Source organism: Protopterus annectens, chromosome 5.part1 (genome assembly GCF_019279795.1).
Source record: "Protopterus annectens isolate FY-2018-M chromosome 5.part1, PAN1.0, whole genome shotgun sequence".
Classification (NCBI taxonomy): Eukaryota; Metazoa; Chordata; order Ceratodontiformes; family Protopteridae; genus Protopterus; species Protopterus annectens.
Genome location: NC_056736.1, coordinates 365,892,878 through 365,915,741, shown reverse-complemented (window position 1 = coordinate 365,915,741; position 22,864 = coordinate 365,892,878). Strand labels below are relative to the sequence as shown.

Here is a 22,864-nt window from a genome sequence, read left to right as displayed (position 1 = left end):
TATGTTCTCTCATACATTCGAGAAATGTTCTGGTGGTCATTCCCACATAATAAGCGTTACACCCACTACAGATACCAATGTAGACTATACCCCTAGATTTACAAGTACAATACCCTGAAACTTCAAAAGTTCGTTCCAAATGAGGGATCATAATATATGGTCCTTCAAGAATAAATCTACACATATTGCAGTTTCCACAATTAAACATGTCTTTCTTATGAACATTCTGTAACAAACTAACATTTCTTTTGGTGTCATCTCTTTCCAACAACTTTTTAATGTTACAAGTGTTACGATAAACAAAACCTGGATTAGTCCCTATAACTTGCATGAGGTCTTTATTCCCTTCCAAAATTCTCCAGTTTTTATAAACTATATCCCTAATGAATTAACAATCTGTAGTCATGTCCATACTGAACATAGCCAAATGTCTGACTTGTGAATCCCTCAATGAAGACATTATTTACTAAAGATTTTTTAAGAATGGGTGGGCAAAACTCATTTCTTTTTATCAAGACCTCTTCCTTTGCTGATATTAAATAACCCATATCGTACTCTCTAGCTAAGAATGTCAGTGATGAATTGAAATTCAAAAATAACATTATTGTCTTGGGTAGTCATCTGGCTGGCCCGAATGTATTGACTTTTGGGAATATTCTTCTTTATAAAAACGGGATGATTACTCTGGTAATGTGGATATCCGTTTGTAAACGTATCCTTTCTGAATATTTTATTATCGAAAGCTTTCTCTCTTTGGTTCCATGTCAAATTGACATCTGAAATGTTTATATTTAAACCACATTCTCCTTTTACAAACTTCAGATATTCAGAAGTATTATTAATGTCTACTAAAAATTATCCACCTCTCTATGAGTGGCTTCTAAAATAAAAAGCAGATCATCCACAAACCTAGAGTAATAAAAAATGTTGTATTTATCATATAAATATACCAATCTGGTAGTTTCCCAAAAGGCCATTACAATACTGGCATACGCTGGGGCAGCCGGAGACTCCATAGCTACTCCCTTCAATTGTTTATAATAACATCTGTTAAATAGAAAAAAGTTGTTGTCCAGTATCAGCTCAATCAATTTACATAATAAATTTATCTTAGTCTGACCTAGAGCTGTATTTTTGCATAAGAACATTCTTACAGCTTCCACCCCTTCTGAATGGGGAATACTCGTAAACAAGGAAACTGCATCTATTGTTACCATTAAATTTATTGTTTGTATGTTAACTTGTACATAATCTTCTTCATTAGATAACAATTTAAACATACGTTTGTTATATTGTTCAACATTCATGATGAGCATATTACCCCCCCTTATCACTCTTCATATATCTCAGATGGTTGTAAATTTTTAATTCATTCAATGCTTTTCGTTTATCCCCAGACAAATTATCATACCATTTCCTATGTCTAAAACTCAGACATTTGTTAAAATCATATAAGCACATTTCTTCAAACATGATTAACGTATGACACAGGTTAGAAGTAAAACGTGATGGCTTCTTAAAATCTACAGACACTTCACAAACATTTATAAACAAATAATGTAAATTTAGCTTTCTAGTATACTGTTTGAAGTCAGTTGCATCTTTTTCATATTTTGCCCTTCTAGTGGGCACAAAACCAAAGTCATACCTCAGTACTTGCTCTTGCGCCTCTATAAACACAGTATTGGACAAATTGATTAAGATAAGGTATTCAGAAAAATATCCAGAGCGGTATCCAGAAATGTGTGTCCCAAGAAGCATTTCCTAAGTAGATTGTTAAAGAAGAGAGTGTGTTTGTAGGTGCATAGGTCCACACGTATGTTGCTAGGCAAGTGATCTGTGAGGATCTTAAGAAGCCTAGACTTAACATTCCCATAGCCAGTTTTAACATTTATATTTTGCATACAAATAACCCAGAGAAAGGCTGAAAAAAAGTATGTTGGTGTATTTACATGTTTCCCCTATCCATAAGAGACAAGGGTGAAAAATCAGGGGTGAATTCGCAGTTACTCTTCCATTCATCTAAATTATGTTTGAATAGAATGAGAGAAATACTTTGCTTCATGTGGAGTTGAAGATGATTCCATAGTGGAGGTATTCTCTATGATACATACCTATACCTACAACTGGTTCAGGCATCTATGCAGCGAGAAACTTCCCTGTGGTACATTTGGCTGTGGACACATTGCTGAAGTGACATTCAGCTGCAGAGAAGTATGGCTGCTGTGAATTCCCAGTGGACAAAGAGAAGCACACACTGCCATGCCCACAGCTTTAATAACCAAGTGCATGGGGGCAGAAGAAGTCATGAGTGTTGTGCTCAGTGTACAGTACATGGTTATGTAACTACAACATGCTGAAGTGTGTGTGCTAAAGCATAGAGGAAATCCTACATGCTACTGTAGTTGTATTTACAATCCAGTATGCATTTTAGGTAGTGTTCCCTAGACACTGAGAAGGGGGTAGTCTCCACACACACACACCTATAAAGGCACTGCCCATTGTGCACTGCATTTTTACTGCCACTGACATGCTCAATATCCAGCCTGGCATTGATGCCTTCCATAAAACCTGCTGTCTCAGTTTACCTTGGGGACTATGGACATTATTTTCCCCCTGTGCATTTGATTATTAAAGTTGTGGGCATGGCACTGCATTCTTCTGTTTGCCCACAGGGAATTCACAACAGCCATATTTCTCTGCTGCTGGATGTCAGTACAGCCAAGTGTCCCCAATGAAATATACAACAGGGAAATGTCTTGCTGCCTAGGTGTCTGATCCAGAGTGTTCCGGTTTTCCTCCTCTTCCTCCTCCTTCATCTTCTGTCTACATTTCTGTACAAACTGACCCTGATATATATATATATATATATATATATATATATATGTATATATATATATATATATATATATATATATTGCTCTGCAGAGAACACCTTTCATTGTCCCTCCCATCCCTTAAATCTGTTTATTTTATTCTTCCTGTCTGTATTGCTTATCTTACTCTCATGACTACTGCTGATTTGTATTACACTAAGCCAAAAGCATTGCTAGGGTGGGGTTAAGGGGGCAGCTGCACCAGGCACAATGTGTTAGGGGGCACTATCAGTATAATGATTGCTTTTGTTGTAATTAAAATGTTGATAGCAATTATTCAACCTTGATTTTGCTTTACTGGTAACACACCAGCAATATAATCAAGTAGTTAGAGGTGGGCAAGCCTGGGACTTTTGGAAAACAAAACAGAGCCAGGGTCTGGCTTTGATCTTACAAAGCAGTAAGAGACAAGCCAGAGCTTATAAAGTGGAGAACAACAGACCAGTACTGTGCCCTAGCTATGCATGCTTGCTGACTCATATGTTTACATGCACCCATGCATGCATGCATAGACACACACACACACACACACACACACACACACACACACACACACACACACACACACACACACACATGCACACATGCACACACACACACACAAACGCACACACATGTTCACTCTCTTTACTCTTGAAAAAACAGTTTAATGGTCGAGTGGCTCCATACAAAGCCTCTCTGCCTACCCCCAGTAAAGTAATACTTTATACTTATAAGAAGTTCTTTTGGAGAATTAAGATAATTAACTAGTAGTTACCATGGAATTCTTAACAAAAATTATGTGTGGCACAGTTTGAATGTGGAACAGCTGAGCATGCATAGTTCTCAACCTCCTAGCTCAAGACTCAGAAAGAAAGCCAACATATAATGAGGAACTTTTTGGATTTTATACCAAAAATGCATGTAGCCAGTGGTCATCTCCCAGGCTTACTTTCTCAGCAAGTTACAGGCTCCTAATGTATTTCTATGAGAAATGACTATTTGATCCATGACGAGTCTTTCCAGCATTCACATTCATAACAGGTGTTTCATGGTTGGATCTTGAGCTAGAAAAGCCCCAGTCAAAGATTAGGCTGGCAGGTGATCTTCCTGCCAGTATTTTTAAGTAAAACATGAAATGTGACAAAGATTTTTCATGAGGATTTACGGGTATTTACATGGAATCTGAGGCTGTGTCTACAGTGTCTCAAGTTTTTTTTTTTTTATGACCTATGCATCAGTTCCTGTTGATATTGCTGATAAATGCTAAGATCAGTTGCTCTGGAAAACTGATCTTTAGCATTTACCTGTCAATCGTTCATTGATTCACTGATTATCTCTATATCCTAATCAGTATTGGACTGCAAAACTTGGTTTGGATAAAGCACATAAACAGAGAGTGAAGAAAGAGAACAATTTTCATTTTTCTTACCCTTAGCAGCTGGTATGATACCTCACTCCAGTTTCAGTCAACTGTTGTGACTGAGCAAATGTACCTAACAGTGAGCAGTCATAGCTTGTAGGTCCAGCCAGGACCAGATACTTTATAAACAACAACAAAAAATAATTGCTGCATGTCTCTGGCTCAATGATTTGCCAAATCTGGAGCTGAGCTTGTACCCAGTCTCAAGTTGACTCTGGCTCACTGTCCACTGCATGTAGTCTTAAGCCATGACTTGATATTTGTATCACTGTGTTAAGGTTCTAAATTTATAGTTTTGTTTTTGCCTTTGCATGTTATTTTTTTCATTTTTGTAAATGTTAGTTGACATTTATGCACTTGTTCCCACTGTTAATGGGCTTACCTCAGTGGAGCTAAAGGTTATGAAAGAATAAATAAACAGAGTTTGCAAAGGTGACTTTGAAAAATGATCCTTTTGTAAGTAAAATACTTGCTCAGTGATCTGCAGTACAACAACTGTGATCCCAATACACACTTGATCAAATTTCACAGTTTGCATAATAATTTACTGGTACTGGAACAAGTCTCACTTTCCCCAAACCACAGTGACTATGGGGTGCTTATAATAAGTAGAAGGGTGCATAGATTACAACCTTCTGTAGCAGGGATATGGCAGGATTTGCCGCACCCCAAAATGTCTTCTAGTTTCATATTGAATGCTGTTTTGTTTAGTTATAACCTTATAAACTCCATTTAAAATGAAGTACAAACAAGCAAAATAAATTACCAAGCAGATAAACGTAAAACTGCTTTAAAATGACTATAAGAAATGTATATTCACCTTTCTGTGAAAGTCTGAAATCAGATAAGTACCTAAATCAATGTCTCGCTTTCTTGATTCCTAATGAATGCTAATTGATAAATTCAAATGGTGCTTTGGTGAAACTGAAGCTTCCCTGCAGTGGAATCTTCAACTGGGAATCTTCTTACATGGCTGGAAAGAAAGTTTATATATTTTAACTGTATTTTAAACCGGACTGCTAAAGTTCGTAATGTTGGGGTTACCTCACAATAGCATCTTCTACTTCTGACATGAACAGCTTTGTTCACTAATTCAGAAATTGCTTGTCACCTGGAAAGTTACTTGCCAACAACGCAAAAAGAAGAAGACCCACATCAACCATCACCAGGACAGGTCTTCTTGTACAATCGTTCTCATTTTCTGTCTCTGATCCCAACCTCCCTGCTTACATTTCCTGCTTCTCCTCACCTGATCATCCTTACTGTATCTGACATACAGCAGGCACAGTCATGAAGAGCACAGCACTTCCCCACTAGGTATAATTTTACTATATGTTTAGTAATGAGGAGACATTTTATTTGCAAACAATTTTCACTTAATACCAGCCGGAAACAAGACTGGTGCTCCTTTAACTCATTCTTGTGTTATGAGCTGTTTATTCTAATGTTCATGAAAACGGCATAGTGTGTCAGTTGTAAGACTTTAGGTAGGGGGTAGGTACTGTAACAACCTTTCTATACTTTTCACCTCAGCTACCTATTCTACACCTTTGCCTTCAAGTCTCATGCTTTTTGCCTCCTCTCATTCTCACCTCTCAGCACCTCATTTTACTTGCCTTACTTTTAAAAAGAATATTGTGTAGTATGGTACTTCTTTATTCTGGTTTGATTCCCAATACTGCACTCACAAAAAAATCACCTCTACCTTCACCTTGCCTTTTATAATCTTTTTCCCCATTGTTACTGTGGCATACCTGCCCTCCATTTCTGTGCTGCAGTTGTCATGCTTTTGTATGATTTGTTAATTCTCTCTGGTTCTCTGCTTCATTTCAGCTCAATTGCTGCTCATTTTTGGTTGCAGTTCATTACCGCTGCCCTCTTCCTCATTGGCTCTTTTACTGACTCCACTCTATACTCTTGTCTATAAACAGCCCTGTTCTCTCTGTACTACTGCTGTTCTTCTCGTTCAGCTTTTTCCTCTTCCCTTCATCTTCCCATCAGTTCTTTTCTTCTTTAGTAATTTCATTTCTTATACTTTCCTAGCCTTTTTTTCACTGCTGACTTTTTATTCTCTTTCCCCTTCCCTATATCAAATTCTTGTTAACCTTCTTTACTTTTTCCTACATTTTGTGTATTCCTGGCCTTAGAACTGCATCATCTGTCACACATGCCTTCTCATAAATGTGATGTAATAACTCTTGCTGTTTTGCTTCATAATACATTTTTTCTAGTCATTATCATCCTGTAATGTGCATTTTACAGGTGTGTAGTATTTGTAAACATTCTGGTTCTGTCTTGTTACATGTCTACTGCAGTGAGTAGAGAGATTTAGGCTGTCTACGTCATCTCCTTACTAACTGGTATTTTGTTAGGACGTTTTCTTTATGTTTGCATATCTGCATTTCATTTATTGCAGTTGTTGTTTTTGTCTATAGATCATGATATGTCTGAAACAAATCCACTTATCAGATACACAAGAAGGGTTATCAGCTCCCAGAGATGTGAGATTTTTTTTCCTGTAACTTGCATGCCTTCTACAGCAAGCACTAAACAACCCTAGTAACAGTTTGCTTATAAGGCTAAGGGTGTAATTTATCAGCTTCCAGCCCGGGCATGGAAATTATCGCTTCTTGGCCTTTTGCCTAAGATCACGTGTAGTATCTGTTCTTATCAGTTTAATATGGGGTCTAATATAAGACAAGATTATGTTCTGAAAAAGAATTACAGTGCTGCTCTTTTTGACCCTCTATTGTGATTTTAAAGGACAATGTTATAATTAATGGCACTCTTCTCTACTGTTGCTTACATGTACCTGTTATTAACACTCAGACATTAAGAGGTATACTCATATAGTGAGACTTAAATTTAAAGTCTCATGCTGTTATGTAAGAGGTTGCTGCAGTACTATACATTGGGATTTGAATTTAAATGATCAGTGGTGCTGGTAGTTAAAATTTGTTACTGATAATGAGCTCTTGTATAAACATAGTTCAGTCAGTTAATTTATATTCCTTTAATTAAAGGACAACAACGGGATTCTATTATTAAATGCTCAACTTCTCTGTCCTTTTTCTCCCTATTTACATTCCCTGGTATGAATAAACAACAATACAGAATTTAAAATATTTTAAATCGGCTGTTTCCACTAGAACAGTACCTTAATGTACATGGTGGTTTTTCAAAAAACATTTATCCCGCCCTGGAAAGGCTTGCTGCAATCTCCAGTTCATTGATGTCATCAAGGCCAATGAATAAAGGTAGTTTTCAGGACAGTTCCCTCCCCAAACTGACAGCACCACGACTGTCCTAAAAACCCACCCATACTGTGTCACTGCTCCTTGGTCCTTCCCCTACCCATACAGAAAGTAAAGGCTAGAACAAGAAAACAGTACATGAGTCAAGCATCCTGCTGTGAGCTGTCAATCACAAGTGGTTGTTGTTGTGTGTTTCGGCTTTTCCCAGTTAGGGGTCACCACAGCGGAACTCCGGTCTGCTAATGATTGGCAGTAGATTTTTACGTGTCGAGTTGCCAGCTCTGACGCACAACCTTCAACGAAGGTACACCCATTCACGCATGTCTCCACACAGAAGACGCTCTAGCTGAGAATCGAACAGGACAACGTCATACTGTGAGGTGACAATGCTACCGCAGCACCAACAACTCAAAAATTACCCTTAGCACTTTGGCAGCTAGGGAAATTTGTTGTGAAGGGGGATGGGAGATGAGTCAAAGTAGTACAATTCAGGCTTCACAAAAGACTGCAATTCAGCCATTCTAAAAAAAAAAAGCAGCAGTAAAAAGTACTCTGAATGTCTGTTTTGTGGCATTTGCACTCATTTTGTTTTAAGTAGTCATTGAACAGCATGAAGTGTTACTTAAAACTAGTTGACTGAAAGCAGTATATGCATGTAAAATCAGTGCAGTGACAGGAGCTTTAGGAGGAAAGAGGCCTGCGTGATGTAATTTTTTGACAAGCACTGCATTGTGGGATACCTAGAGGCAGACTAAACAATCAGGATCACTTCAAGATGCTAGACCCCATCTGGTCAGACTCAGAAATTATGTATAAAAATATTTAAAAATCTGTAAATAGTCCCAGAGTGGTGTTAAAATTTAGGAAACACCAAACAATGATGAAATAAACATGTTTTTTTGAGTCTGTGGGTATGGTTCTCCTTTAAATTGACCTCTGAAGAAAATCAGTAAACCTGGGAGGAACTTGGCTTAATCTAAGGGTAAAAGGTACAGAACTGTGACTAAATCATACCACTTGCAGCTGTAATTACAGATTAATGCAGGTGCTGGAACTGGAAAGGTAACTATCATGAATGGTTCAGACTGGGCATCATTAACCAGATTATGGATCCTTACCTATCAACAGATTATGGATCCTTACTTACCAGCAGATTAAGTAGCACATCATTTAGTCTTACTTCTGTAGTTGTTCCATTAATTAAGTAACATTATTAATTCATTACTTGGGCTCATGTTTATTCAGTTGGCATACTGTCAAAATGTTCACTTGCAAATATGTGTCTCACATAGCCGTCAGCCCTGTGCAAGTATGCATTAGGTGGAAGAGAATCATTTAGTGTAACATTAGTCAATTCATAAGCATGACACATCAAAGTTTGAGTTAATAGTCGCAAGGCTTCATATAAAGGATGGTGAGAAAATACTCAGCCAGAACTTTTCTGCTACTCTTTGGTACTGTTAACTGCCTTAAATACTATTTTAAAAGTTGAATATTTTTAAATTATATTTTCCCTTAACTTGTAGGCCAGAAGCTCTTGTGAACTATGCAATGGCAGCAGAAACCGGCTTTGAGGTGTCCCAGTTCAACATGGCATATCTCTGTGAGCAAATCCCTGTAAGTATAGTTACAGTTGTCCAGCAAATGTATGGTGCTTTTTCCGAAATACATCGAAAAAAAGGGTTATAGTGTGCAGGATCATTCACATAAACAGGAATGATTTAAAAAAATAATAGTTAAGCATTATTTCAGTGGGAATGCATTATGGTTAATATCTTTACCTCAGAGAGAGAAGGTACAGTGTTTGATTCTGACCTCTGGTTATTGGCTAGGATTATTGGCTAGGCTTGTAATAATCTGCAGACAGACTAGGATTCGCATACCTGTCTCCTACAGGCTGTCAAAGGCAGATTTATGCCTGGCATAAAGGACATCTTCGGACACTATCCTGATGGACCTTCTGCATAGCAGCAAAACAAACAGCATCAGAATGACCTTTTTTAAAGAATTAAGTCTTGCCTGTGATATGAATAGGACCTGGTAGAAAGACAGGTATGTATCCCAGATACTACTCCCCTGCAATAGGCTCCCCATCCATGTGAAGCAGAGTTTCTCCTTAGTCCAATTCAAATGTAACTTTGACAGCTGGATGGGAAACCAGAAATTCACCAGTGGTTTTACACCTATGTCTCTAATGGACACAGGCAGCCTAGCCCATAAATGGTTCATTTCCCAGGCACCTTCTTGTAATTGCTTCATCTCCCAATCCCTTGCTTAAACTACCAAGTACAAAATGTGTCAGAGGTTTGGGATGCGTGGCTAGGCTTAAAAGGGCAGCAGTGGTCATTAGGCTAGTGCACATTTATGAACCTATGAACCTGTGGTTCATTCCTGTAATGCAAAGCATGCAAGATGCTTCCTGCAGACAGTATCCAATCAGTTTCATCCCCCTACATGCTCTTTAAGTCAAGAGAGAAAAAAAGTCCATTCCTTTTACTTGCATACTAACCAGGTAACCAGATACAGGTTGCCCCCATCAAGCTGTTCAGATCCCATTTTTGTTTTCTGCCCCAGCCCTTCTTCCTTACATTATAGTAAAAAAAAAAAAAAAACAGCTGCTGCAGTTTATACCCTGCACAGAACACTAGGATGTTCAGGTTTTAATTAAAAACATACAAAAAAAAAACCTTTAAATGATAGCAAACTGCTGTGCCCTCCACATCCCCCTAATTATATATTCCAACTCCCAGATTGTACTACATTGGGGAAAAGGGCAAATTTGTTACAACAGCAACTAACTCCCTTTCCCGGGAAAAATTTTTGATGATGTAATCCTTCATTGAAATAGCACTTGATGCTTTAAGTTTGACGAATATACGTTCAGCAAATTGGAGCTACAGGAAAATGATAGGTACCCCATATATATATATATATATATATATATATATATATATATATATATATAGAGAGAGAGAGAGAGAGAGAGCTACACACACACACACACACACATATATACATATATATATATATATATATATATATATATATATATATATATATATATTTGTATATATATATATATATATACATATATATATATATATATATATATATATATATATATATATATATATATATTTGTATATTATATATAATATATATTGTGGCATAGTGACTGCTGAGCATAGAAAATGCACTGGTTTTGGCTAAATTACTTACTGAAGGGTATATCAGGGATGGGACTTACAGAGTTCCTGAGAAATGCAGAAAAGTCAGATAAACAAAAGAAAAGCTCTTCATAACAACTGATAGGTCCATTGCTTATGAGAAAGATCTGATACCTGACGTGGGTTTGGCAGAGGAACAACTAAGCATCTATGTGAGATGAACAAAGGTAGTCTAGATGCTATCCCTGAAACCTGAGTAGGAGTTGTTAACATACAGAACTAGTACCTCTGCAAAACTAAAGGAACCATGTCAGTTTGTTTAGAGGTATGTTTTGTAAGCACTGTTTGTTTTCTAGTCATCTCTTGAAAGCTGAAAAATGCTGTTAGTGACTGGATTTCTTTTTTGTAGTTTTGCAAGAAAATATTTTTCCCCATCCATGTAAATAAGCCTCTACTTAAAAGTTTCAGAGACTGTACTATTTTATGCACTGAAAAATGCTACCACTTACACACAAATGTATGCATTACATCCCTCCTGTTTATCTTATTTAATTATGCATGTGTTCCTGCTGTTTATCTTAAACACAGATGTATGCATTACATTCCTGCTGTTTAACTTTATTCTTATATTTTACAAAAACAAACAAAAAAGTTAGTTATACTACAATTTTCTGTACGTGCCACATGGGACACATTCTTTTTAAAACCCCCAGCATTGTGTGGAATTCTGTATTATCAGTCACTCCTGTCATAGTTTGTTTCAAAGTCATATTCTTCAAGTTTTAATTATTCTTCTAAATCTGGCTGTTTTAAGGTCAGATCTGTAATTATAGTCACATCTCACAGACTCACAATAGCAGGCTCTAAAACATCACAGGAGAATTTTGATAGACATGGTCTGGTACAGGGTTGTGCTCAGAATAATCTTGTGAATATGAATACTCTCTCTGGCACTTGTCTTGTGCTGGAATACTTCTGCCGCATTTTGCAAACTGATTGGATTGTTATTGGACTGAAATGAAGTTAGTCCTGTTTTAACTAAATACCTTTTGCTACAACTTGGTAATAACCTGCATAATGAAAAATGATTTCCTAGCAACAGTGGAATTGTGATGGTCGAATGACAGGTCAGCTCATTGTTTACATAGGTCCTCAAGTCCTTTAATATTGGGTCAATTTTTAGGGGAGTGTTGTGTGTGTGGTAGTTGCTGTGGATGTCATGTTACTGATAGTTATGTTTTTTTTTTTTGTTTTAGGCCATGGGTTGACTCCAGCTGGTGTCTTTGTGTGAGTTTATGATGGCACCAAGTTTACAGTCATCTGCATATTTGGTCAGTCATAGGTCTTTACATTAACTTTGATCTCTGAGAAGTAGATGTTAAAGAGGAATGGCCTAAGGATAGAACTCTGGGATGCACCACTAATGACAGGTCTTTTGGTAGATGTAGATGCACCCACTGTAATTTCTTGAGTTCTATTTGTGAACCAGTTTGCTATCCAATGAGTTACACAGGGGCTAACATTTAGCTGTATAAGTTTGTCAGCTACATCCGAGTGTGGGATGGTAGCAGACATCTTCCCTCATCCATAGTTTTGTTAACCTTCTCAAAACAGTCAACCAGGCAAAATAAGCAGGACCTGCCCTTAACAAAGCTGAACTGGCTCGGGTCAAGTGGCTACAGGTTTCCTATGTCTTTATTGATTAGTTCTATAACGATCCTTTCTCTAGCTTTAGAAATGAGGCTGGTCAGGCGTATAGGTCTATAGTGCATGGGTCAGTTTTATGCAGGAGAATGACTGTTGCAGTCCTTCACTTGTACGGCACATACCCTGTTTGGAAGCTGATATTGAAAAGTCTCTTTAGGGGGTCTGATAGGTCATATTTTAGGTTGACCAGGGGGCATCCCAATATGTTATCTGAGCCCATGGACACAGTGTTCTTAGCCTTGGATAGAAAAACTTTGATGACTTGCTCCTGGGATATTTGGGGGAGGGTGGATGTTGGTATGTGGTCGGGGAGTGTGGGAAGAGAGTGAAGTGAAATTAGAGTTAAATTTATCCAGTAATAGACTGCCTATGTTCTCAAGGTTGGAATAGGTAATTTCATTAACTATTATCTCTGTGCAGGTTTGTGTATTATTTCTGAGATTTCAAACATAGTTAAAGAAGGCTTTGTGATTATCTTTTGTCTAAGTGGCGATTTTTACCTTGTGTCTAGCTTTGTTACATTTAATCAGGGTCCAGAGTTTTTGTTGAGTTTGGTCAGAGCGTTTTTGACAACTGGGTAGCCACATTTATTTCTACATGCTAGGAGCACCTTTCTCGTATTGTAGAGCCTGTTTATTTTGGGGGTTTTAAGTTTAGCATTATATTTATTTTGTAGGAGGACAGATGCTTCTATGCAGTTGCCTACACAAGCATGACATTTGCTTGTGCAGGATTTTGCTTTGACACATGGTTAATCTGAGTGGAAGGGAATGTTGAATTTGGCTCTAGGTCATCACTCAGTTTTAGTAGATTTGTTTTGGCATAATCTCTGAATACTGAGTTATTAGACATTGCTTCTGGATTCAGTCTTACTACTGGTGAGGATCAGAATTGCTCCACATTGGAGAGATCCAAGTCCACATTTATGTCTTCCCTTATAGGAATGTGGACTAGGTAGTCTGGAGAGTTTGTATTTACAAAGTCTGGATATCTGTAGGCATGCATGTTTGGGGATATATACGTTTCCTAATTTATGAAAGGAAAATAGAAGGTTCCTAGGAGAATGGTGTGAGAGTAGATACTTAGGGCTTTTATACTATTCTGGTAGGAGGTATAGGCTAGTGGCTCATACCTCCTACCTGAATAGTAGGAGGCTTGCGCCAGTGGGGTCATGGATGGGGTCTTATAATTAGCTACTATGTGACTTGGGGTTTTGTTAGTGATAAGTTGGACATGTAAGAGTTCCAGGTTATTGCATTGTCTAGTGAGTCTGGAAGTGAAGTTTTGTTTTACGTATATAGAAACAATGCTGTCCTTAGTGCCTTCATCTATCGAGGTGGGTCTGAACTCATGGTAGGTACTTAAACCTGCACAAATGGGGTGCTGTCAATATTCTTGAATCAGTTTTCTGTGACGATGCATATGTCAATGCATTAGAGTAAGGAGTGCCCGAAAGGAGTGTAGTTTTTATTTAGGCTCTTAGTTTTAAACAGTAATAACACCATGGTATGCAAATTTTATTTCATTATATTGGAAGCTTTTAAATTGTGATTTTGCCTAAAAAAGGCGCTATGGGGGGGGGGTCATGCTTTCTCTTTGCATTTCATTATTCCAGGATGCGTTTCAGGTTCTCTCTTGCACATTTTCTCTCAGAATAGATAAGGCAGTGGTGTGCTGCTGCACTCAAGTAACAGACCTTGTACATAAGTGATTTCATCACGAAATATATCATACCTCAGTCTTTGGACTGAAACTTTCTTCTCTTCTGGCCATCCTGACATCTGGATGTGTCTTGGCAATTGCATTTATGTATTCAATAAGGCACACTTTCCAAATACTTGTAACTTTTCCTCAGATGCTGGTAGGCAGGGAATGATGAATATCACCTCTAAGTCACAATGCAACAATTCCTCATAGCTTTCTCTTGATAACCTCTAGGACACATTTCTCTCAACGATACATCGAGTTTATGTTTTTTGCTTTCATCTAGACTACTGCTGTCAATTCTTTAGAATCAGGTTGTACACCTTGATATGCCAAAGCATGTGCTGTATATTTAATAGTTGTCATATATATCTGATACTCTCTGTCTCCTTCTAACAACTTTCTCACACCCTCATTATACTCTATTTTGGTCTCATCCCAAATGAGTATGTCATCACTGGTGTTTATAGCTCCTCCCTGACCCTCTGTGATTTATGCAGTAACTCATTAAAAAACACTCAGGTGCAAAGAACATTCTCAGGAATCTGTACCTTCCCAAATGTATGTTGAATGTATACAGCTTTGAAATGTTTGGATTAAGTTTAATTTACCAGAATGCCTGGACAACACCAAGGCTGAAAAATATTTCACTACAGGCATTACTGAGCCAACTTCTTTAATAGTTTTAAGTAGTTAATTCTCCCTTAGAATAGTTCTGTTTAGAGCTTACTGATCTGTGCACATTTTAGTTTTGTCTGGTTTGACTACTGTCATTATGACTGCTCAGCTGTAGAGTAGGCTGTGATTGTTAAGCATTTCAGTCTAGCACCTCCATTTGGCATTAATTCCTCCTAGTTCTTTTCCTTAATGAAACACAATTCGTATTGGAGTATTCACCACTGGTATAGTCTCTGGGTTTAGGCTTTATGCTGTACTGACCCAGTGTATAGACAAGATCAAAAAATAAAGCAGAATGACTTTTTGAAATTCCAAGCTTGTCATCAGGCTTCTAATTCTGTCTGCATTTACTACAGATCTGCACAGTGACTCACAAAGCACCATTGGCAGATTGCACTGAATTGCTTTACAACTACCTTGTATGAATGTGGAATTTATCTGCTTAACAGACTTGCAAATCATTGCATTTGTGAGTTTTCATATTATATCATACATAACTGCATGACTTTCTGCCTTCATGCACATACAGATTATGTTTTGCTTGAATATGTAGCTGTTTAGCCTCCCCTGTAATGACCCACACTTAGTTGTCCCCAGTTGGTCAACTGCTACGTCTCAGTCTCATTGCCATTGGTCAACCCTTCTCTCACCCTAACGGTCAAGGTATCTCAACTGTCATTCGCTGACTAGTATGGCACTTAAGTGCATCCACCCTTTTAGAGTACAAAGAGCAGATATTTTTATGATGATATGTATGGTTGCGTGGTTTTAGCTGCAAAGAGCTCTTCTGATCATTAATCTCAAAACTGCACAGTGAAGTCCTGCACATAGTACAAAATTACTACCCAGCTAATAAAGCTTATTAGTTTATATATTTCACTTTTTATTTCATATATCTATACACATACATATATACTACAGTATCCCAGGGATTTCGTCCACTTGCATCATTGTACTTTCATATAAGAGGTCACTGCATTACTTAACTCCTTAGACATTCATAGTCTCTCTCTCTCTCTCTTCTTTTGGCTTTTCCCAGTTAGGGGTCGCCACAGTGGATCAACTTGTCCATTCATGACTGGCAGTGGAGTTTTACGGTGTTGTGTTGCCAGCCCTGCGCCCAGCCTTCCATGGAAGGCACACACACGCATGCACTCATGTCTGGGGCCAATTTTAGCTTGTCCAATCCACTTGCAACATGTGTTTAGGGATGTGGGAAGAAATCGGAGTACCCGGAGGAAACCCACATGACCACAGGGAGGACATGCAGACTCCGCACAGAAGACACCCCAGCTGAAGATCGAACCGGAGAGCCTCTTGCTGTGAGGTGACAAAGCTAACCGCTGTACCACCACAGCCATCCTTAGACATTCAGAGTGATAACTGCCATTTCCATAAGACAGAAGTTTAAAGAACTGGGTTGGTACATTATAATATTCAGCATAATAGCAACACAAGTAGAAAAATAGTTAACAGCCATAAAGAGGAGATCCGACTTAACACGACATTCTGGTAGTCAATCATTAAGTACAACTAAAGTGAAACAAAAGCTGTACTGATTGTGAATGACATATACTGAACAATAGTGTCAGTTGTACATATAGTTATATATATATATATATATATATATATATATATATATATATATATATATATATGTATGTGTGTGTGTGTGTGTGTATGTGTATCTTGCTGCCTGGATGGGTTTACAAATTCACTGTGACTTTTCTTAGATGTGAACTGAGCAACTTCCAGTGGCAAATAGTATATGCAGTATTAACAGAAAGTACACAAGTCTGAGCATGAAAGCGATTTACATCAGACTAGAAGTAAGCACAGGACAGCACACTGTAATGCAGTTGCTAAGCCATTATTCGATTTGATAAAAGATTGTGATACTGTGAAAATAACCATACACATACACATTCCATTAGACAGGCTCTGAATTTTTGTAGATTTGGGTTACATTTAATGGATAGTGGGATGTAGTTCCTGTTTTTTGCAACAATGTGAGATTAGAGTCAGAGACCAGAAGATTTACTGGATTTGTAAATGGAGATGAGATGTTTGTTATTAGAGCAAGGGGGTTGTTAGGGTGGTAGCAAGAGAAAATGCTGTTGAGGGCAGTACAAGCAGAGGGTTTATACATTATGTTATGTGTTGTAATTAACTGAAGGTAACTGAGGTGATGGGGGAGTTCAAGCCAATTTAATGAGTGGAGAGAAGTGCAGTGGTGAGTGAAGTGTGTTGAGATAGTTGCAAACTGTGCAATCTTATTATTGTGTGCTTCAAGGTTAGATTTTAGTGTGGATTGGAGTTTTGTAAGGATTGATGCTCTGTACAAAAGTGAAGAAAAGAGGTTTGTAGGAGTTCCAAGATGGTCGCCGGCTAGACTGCACTCTATTCACTGCGCTCCTCACTGCTCTACATTTACCGTTTTTTTAATCATCTTTCTAGAGAACTTTTTCCACAGTTTTTTTCTTAGAAAGTTTGTAGAGCTTATTTACTTTAGTTTGATCTCATTTATTTTTGGAATTTCTACAAATTATTGACTAATTTACCACAACTATTTTTGGCCTCAACATTATCCTGTCACTTGCATCCAAGAAGTCTCCTCCTGTGACAAGTATCCTGATTTCACACCTTTTTCCTGGCATGACTGGCTACTCTGACTCCATGGAAACACAGTTTACAAAGGCCAAATTTTCTTCTATGCTTTCTCCTGAAAAGGAAACTGGCTCCAAAAGACTAAGAACCACCAAACAAACTAATGAAAGCATCAAAGTAAGTACCAAAGATAAAAATGACTCTAACTTTCATCTTGAAGACTTAAAAACTGCTTTACAACCTAGTCAAAGTGCTATTCAAAGTTTTTCTGAACAATTCACTGAGTTTGGCAAAACACTCAAGCATATTAATGATAGAATGGATTCACTGGAAAGCAATAATATAGCCATAGAACTAAAAATAGATTCAGTAGAAAAAAATCTAAAATCTAAAGATTCACTTATTGCTGAGCTACAAACCAAAGTTCTGGATTTAGAGGCAAGAAGTCGCAGAAATAATGTAATAATTAGAGGACTACCCGAATCTTATGATAATCAAAATTTACTATCTGTTACTAAACAAATATTTGGAACGCTTCTTGATTGTGAACTAAAGACAGATACCCTTATTATAGAAAGGGTGCACAGAGCCCTGAGAGCCCGACAAGATACTGCTTTACCAAGGCTTATTTTTACAAGATTACTAAACCTTCAGGACACTCATAATATCCTGGAGGCTGCTAAAAGCAAAAAGCACCTCATTTGGAACAAACATAAACTTACATTTTCACAGGATTTACCCCTGCAAATAAAGCAAAATAGACAGAAACTGTCACCATATTGTTCGGTTCTGATTAAGCGCGAAATTAGGTTTCGTATGAGATACCCAAATACATTATCCTTTAACTACAATGACAGAAGATACACTGCATCTAATCCACAAGAGGCTAAAGATATTTTCCTGAACTTATTTAAAACTCTCCCAGTGTCAGACACATAAAAATAATGCAGCCATATCAAGATACAGTCAGTCATTGATGTCGGACTTATACCATTCAACAAATAAACCAAATATAATTAAACCCATATTAAATTACGTCAAAAGGAAAGATCTCTAAACACAGTGTAACACAGAAGAAGTTATTTATTCTTTATTTCCAATTTTTTAACCCCAGGTTTGCCTCAGAAATGGTCTTTTTATCCATCAAAGTCCATTTACAAATACAAGAATATGTGTGGAACTATTTTTTCAAGTGTTTTACAAGAACTATGCCAGGTTGAGAAATCATCTTCTGAATGCAAATACTATGTATTATAACAACATCCCTGGTTAGCGGCTGTACTTAAAAATAGTTTAATGTGTACTAACTTCATGAAGTTTTAGTTCTTCATGTTGTCATTAATCCTGGTGGGTTAATGGCATGCTTGGTTTGACAGAATTTTGTGCAGTTCGGAATGTCAGAGTTAAAACTTCCGTATGCAGCGATGGCATTGTTTACACTGCGGCTTCGTTTTGTGTTCCCTCAGATTCCCACCTTCCAGTTACTAAGTTATCCTGTGAAAGTATGGCTTCTCTTCAGGATTGAGGTTGAAACACAGCGATGAGTTCTTATTCTTGATGGAGCGGAAAGTCGGGGCTGTGATATACAGCCACATGCCGTGATGTGAACGGAGGTATGGTTCTCTTTCCCTTATTCCTCGGTGGTTTGGGTTCCTGATATATGGCTTTCCTGGGGCCATATAGATTCATCTTGAGACTGAAGATTTATCTCTATGATGGAGTCCTCATTGTTATCAAGATATTGGTGCTTACTTGGCTGTTTCTTGGCTTTTAGACTGAAATTCAATTTGAGAGTGCTGCGCGATGTGCTACAGACGGAGGCTTGATAAACATTCACTCGTAGATAAGGAAATCCATGTATCTGATGCACGTCGGTTGTTCTTTTATTTTAGTGAACTTTTCACAGTTAAATACTGTTGTACAGAAATGTCCTATGAATATGCAGAATGTATTCTTTTCTTTTCATGAAATGTTATACACAATCATATGCACACATGTTTATGACTTAGATTATTATATTTAAAATGTATGGAATATTTATGTTCCTACTAAACAAAATACACTGAATAACTTAGTGGTTTGAAGATATTCAACTGAGCAAGGTGTGGACCCTTAGCATTTATTTTAAACAAAGCTGCATGGTCAGGTGGGGCTCACTAAAATGTTATAATGTGTAGGTTTTCTTTATATTAGCATACACCATTACTAATAAATATCACAATATCTACAAATGTTTAGGATAATTCCTGCTTAGTATTGATATAATATACATCTATACATGTGTTAATTTAAGTCATACATTATATTACTTTATAATTTTACCCCCAATTTCTTAATAATTAGTGGGGCTGGTTTAATTCTATGGCTACTGTAACATATTAAACTGTATCAAGTAAAGTTTTTTTAGGATTGTCTAAATGTTACTCCTTTACTTTATAAAGGGTATTATGATATCTACCAGGAAGGACGGCCATACACTTATGTGAGCATATTATTAACTACACATTATTAAATGATATTTTGTAAGCTGGCATAGATTAAGCACTTTTATCATGCCATATCCTTCCGGGCTCAACACAAAAACTGATTTTTTAAAGATGAGAAGCAATATTTTATATCGGAGTTGTAATACTTGGTATATATTTATATGGCAGTTATAGATCCTTATATTTCATGGCCAGTACTATAACAGGTTAGAAAATTGTCAATTTTGTTAATAGATGCTTATATACCTGAGTTATACAAATCTTTTTGACAAGGATATGGATGTACGGAATACAGTAGACAGTTTGATTATATAAATATTGTAAGACGATTGAATCTTAAATCTACTTGTAATTAAGTTAATTTACATAGTTATCCTAGGTGAGTTAACTAGACATATATTTTAAAAATGAAGACATACACACTTTTGTAATACAAGTTTTTATAGTAAGTTTGTTTGTACAGTGGCATTTAAATTTGTTATGTCATTCATTATACACAAAGGAGCGGTGGGGACTGAAGTGAATGGGGATTAAGTATGTCGGTCATCTTGTTTTTCGATAGTTTTGTATATATGTTTAGATTTGTTAAATATGTTTTAGTCCTTTTTAGGACTTCACTTAAGATATTTTTACTTTTGTTGGATATATTGGTAACCAAGATTTTACATAGTTCATGCTATGACCTTTTTATTCCTTCTTTAGTTAAGGTAGGGTGGGTAGGCACTGGGGTTGGAAGGAAGGAATATCACGATAATACATGCAAATTTATCTTGAATGTTAGTGTTACACAAAACTACATTTTTTATAGGACCAAACTCTTTATTCCCATTTATATATCTATAATTAAAGAACATAGCCCATTCTTCTGATTTTTTTTTTGAAGACTAATGACAAATTTTTTAAATATTGACTCATGGAATGTAAGGGGAATCCAGAACAAAGCCAAAAAATCTTTACTATTTCATTTAATTTTTAAATCTCAAGTGGAGATATGCTTTTTACAGGAGACTCATATTCCCAGAGATGATTGGCACAAAGAATTTAACAAAAAATGGATAAAAAAAATAATAGCATCTGGTGACACCTCTAACTCGAGAGGGGCTGCAATCATAATCAAACAAAAATTTCAGGGGACCATAACTGAAGAAAAATATGACACTAATGGCAGATGGTGTTACTTTACCATCATTTTACATAACATCGACAAACCTCTTCTTATATTTAACCTATATGCACCCTGCAATCATCAACATATATTTATTTTCCAAATATATAATATTCTTTCTTCCTTCAAAGATCATTATATCATTATCGGAGGAGATTGGAATGCCGTTATTAACCCTGAGGTTGATCGTTCCAGGAACACATCTTCTTATAATTATCAAGCATCCATAGCTTTAGAAGAGTTTATATTAGATCATAATCTTATAGACCCTATACAACTTACTAAATATACCAATAAAAAAGATAGATTTACTTATTATTCAAAATGTTATAACTCATGGTCTAGATTAGACTTTTTTCTTATATCTGCCCCTCTTTCATATAGGGTATTAGACTTTACTGTTGAACCCAGGTTTCTTTCTGATCATTCTAGAATTTTTCTAAAAATAGATCTGAACTTAAACTCTGGATATTCATATAAACAGAATACGTGGACAATGAATAATAACTTACTTAATCATAAGGAAATTACTAATTTAATTGGGGAAATAATACAGGAAATGGAGGGAGACCTGGACTCAACAGATATTCCATATGATATACAATGGGCTGCATGCAAGGCAAGACTGAGGGGTATGCTCATCAATAAAGCTTCCTATCTTAAAAAAATATATAAGAATAAGGAATGCCTTTTAAAACTAAAGATTCAGACTCTTGAAGCTAGATTTAGATTAACTTCAGATCCTTCAACCTATAAGCAAATTTTGGAATCCCAAAAAGAACTTCTTCTCTTACATCAAAATAATCTTTCCATACTCGAACAAAGGCTGCTAGCTACTTATTCTGAATGGGCTCAAGTGCCCTCAAAAATTTTAGCAAGAATTATTAAACAAAATTTCGCCAGGCCTAAAATATCACCCATACAATATAAAAACCAGATTTATAACACTGATAATGATGTAATGCAACTATTTACCTTATTATATATGGATCTTTATTCTAAAACCTCAAATTCTATGACCAATTCATATATAAACGGATTTCTAAACCCTTTAATATTCCCTACTCTAGGTGATCAACAACAAAACATTCTTTCAGCTCCATTAAGCATTCAAGAAATTTCTGACTCTATTGATAGACTCAAGCCTAGTAAATCTCCTGGGCCAGATGGATTCACACCGGAATTTTTTAAATCCTTTAAAACAATACTTGCTCCCTTTCTTCTTAAAGTTTATAATTACATTAAAATAAATGGTATAACCGATCTTTACTGGAACACCTCAAAAACTATATTTATTTTAAAAAATAACAAAAACAAATCAGATCCCTATAACTATAGACCCATAGACCCATCTCGCTAATCAACATAGATATTAAAATTTTATCGTCTATTCTTGACAATAGACTTAAGAAGGTTTTACCATCAATAATTTCTCCAGACCAAGCAGGGTTTATGTCTGATAGGCATGTTTGGGACAACACTTTGACTTTAGAATCCATTATACACCTCTCCAAAAACGATAATAATCCATTATATGCACTAATCTTGGATGCATCAAAAGCGTTTGATCGTGTGAATTGGGATTTCCTTTTTCGAACCATGGTTTGTTTTAATATTCCTGATACATTTATAGATTTAATTAAAACTTTATATAAAGACTCCTATACGAAATTGTATATTAACGGTTTTACGTCGCTTCCTATAAAGATTACTAATGGCACAAGACAGGGATGTCCTTTATCTCCATTTCTTTTCAACTTATATATAGAACCACTACTTCTATATATTGCACAAAACACCTTACATAGAATTCACAGG

General features: G+C 36.5%; 1 protein-coding gene and 1 pseudogene across 1 annotated transcript in view; both read left to right on the top strand.

The window, feature by feature from the left end:
* The window catches only part of LOC122803164 (protein sel-1 homolog 3-like), a 920,824-nt gene that overhangs the window by 795,363 nt on the left and 102,597 nt on the right, over positions 1 to 22,864 (top strand). The window contains exon 18 of the mRNA XM_044072781.1: positions 9,059 to 9,149. Coding sequence (XP_043928716.1) covers positions 9,059 to 9,149 — 91 coding nt within the window. The remainder of the gene's footprint in view (positions 1 to 9,058; positions 9,150 to 22,864) is intronic.
* On the top strand, positions 6,901 to 7,068 carry LOC122803685 (annotated as a pseudogene).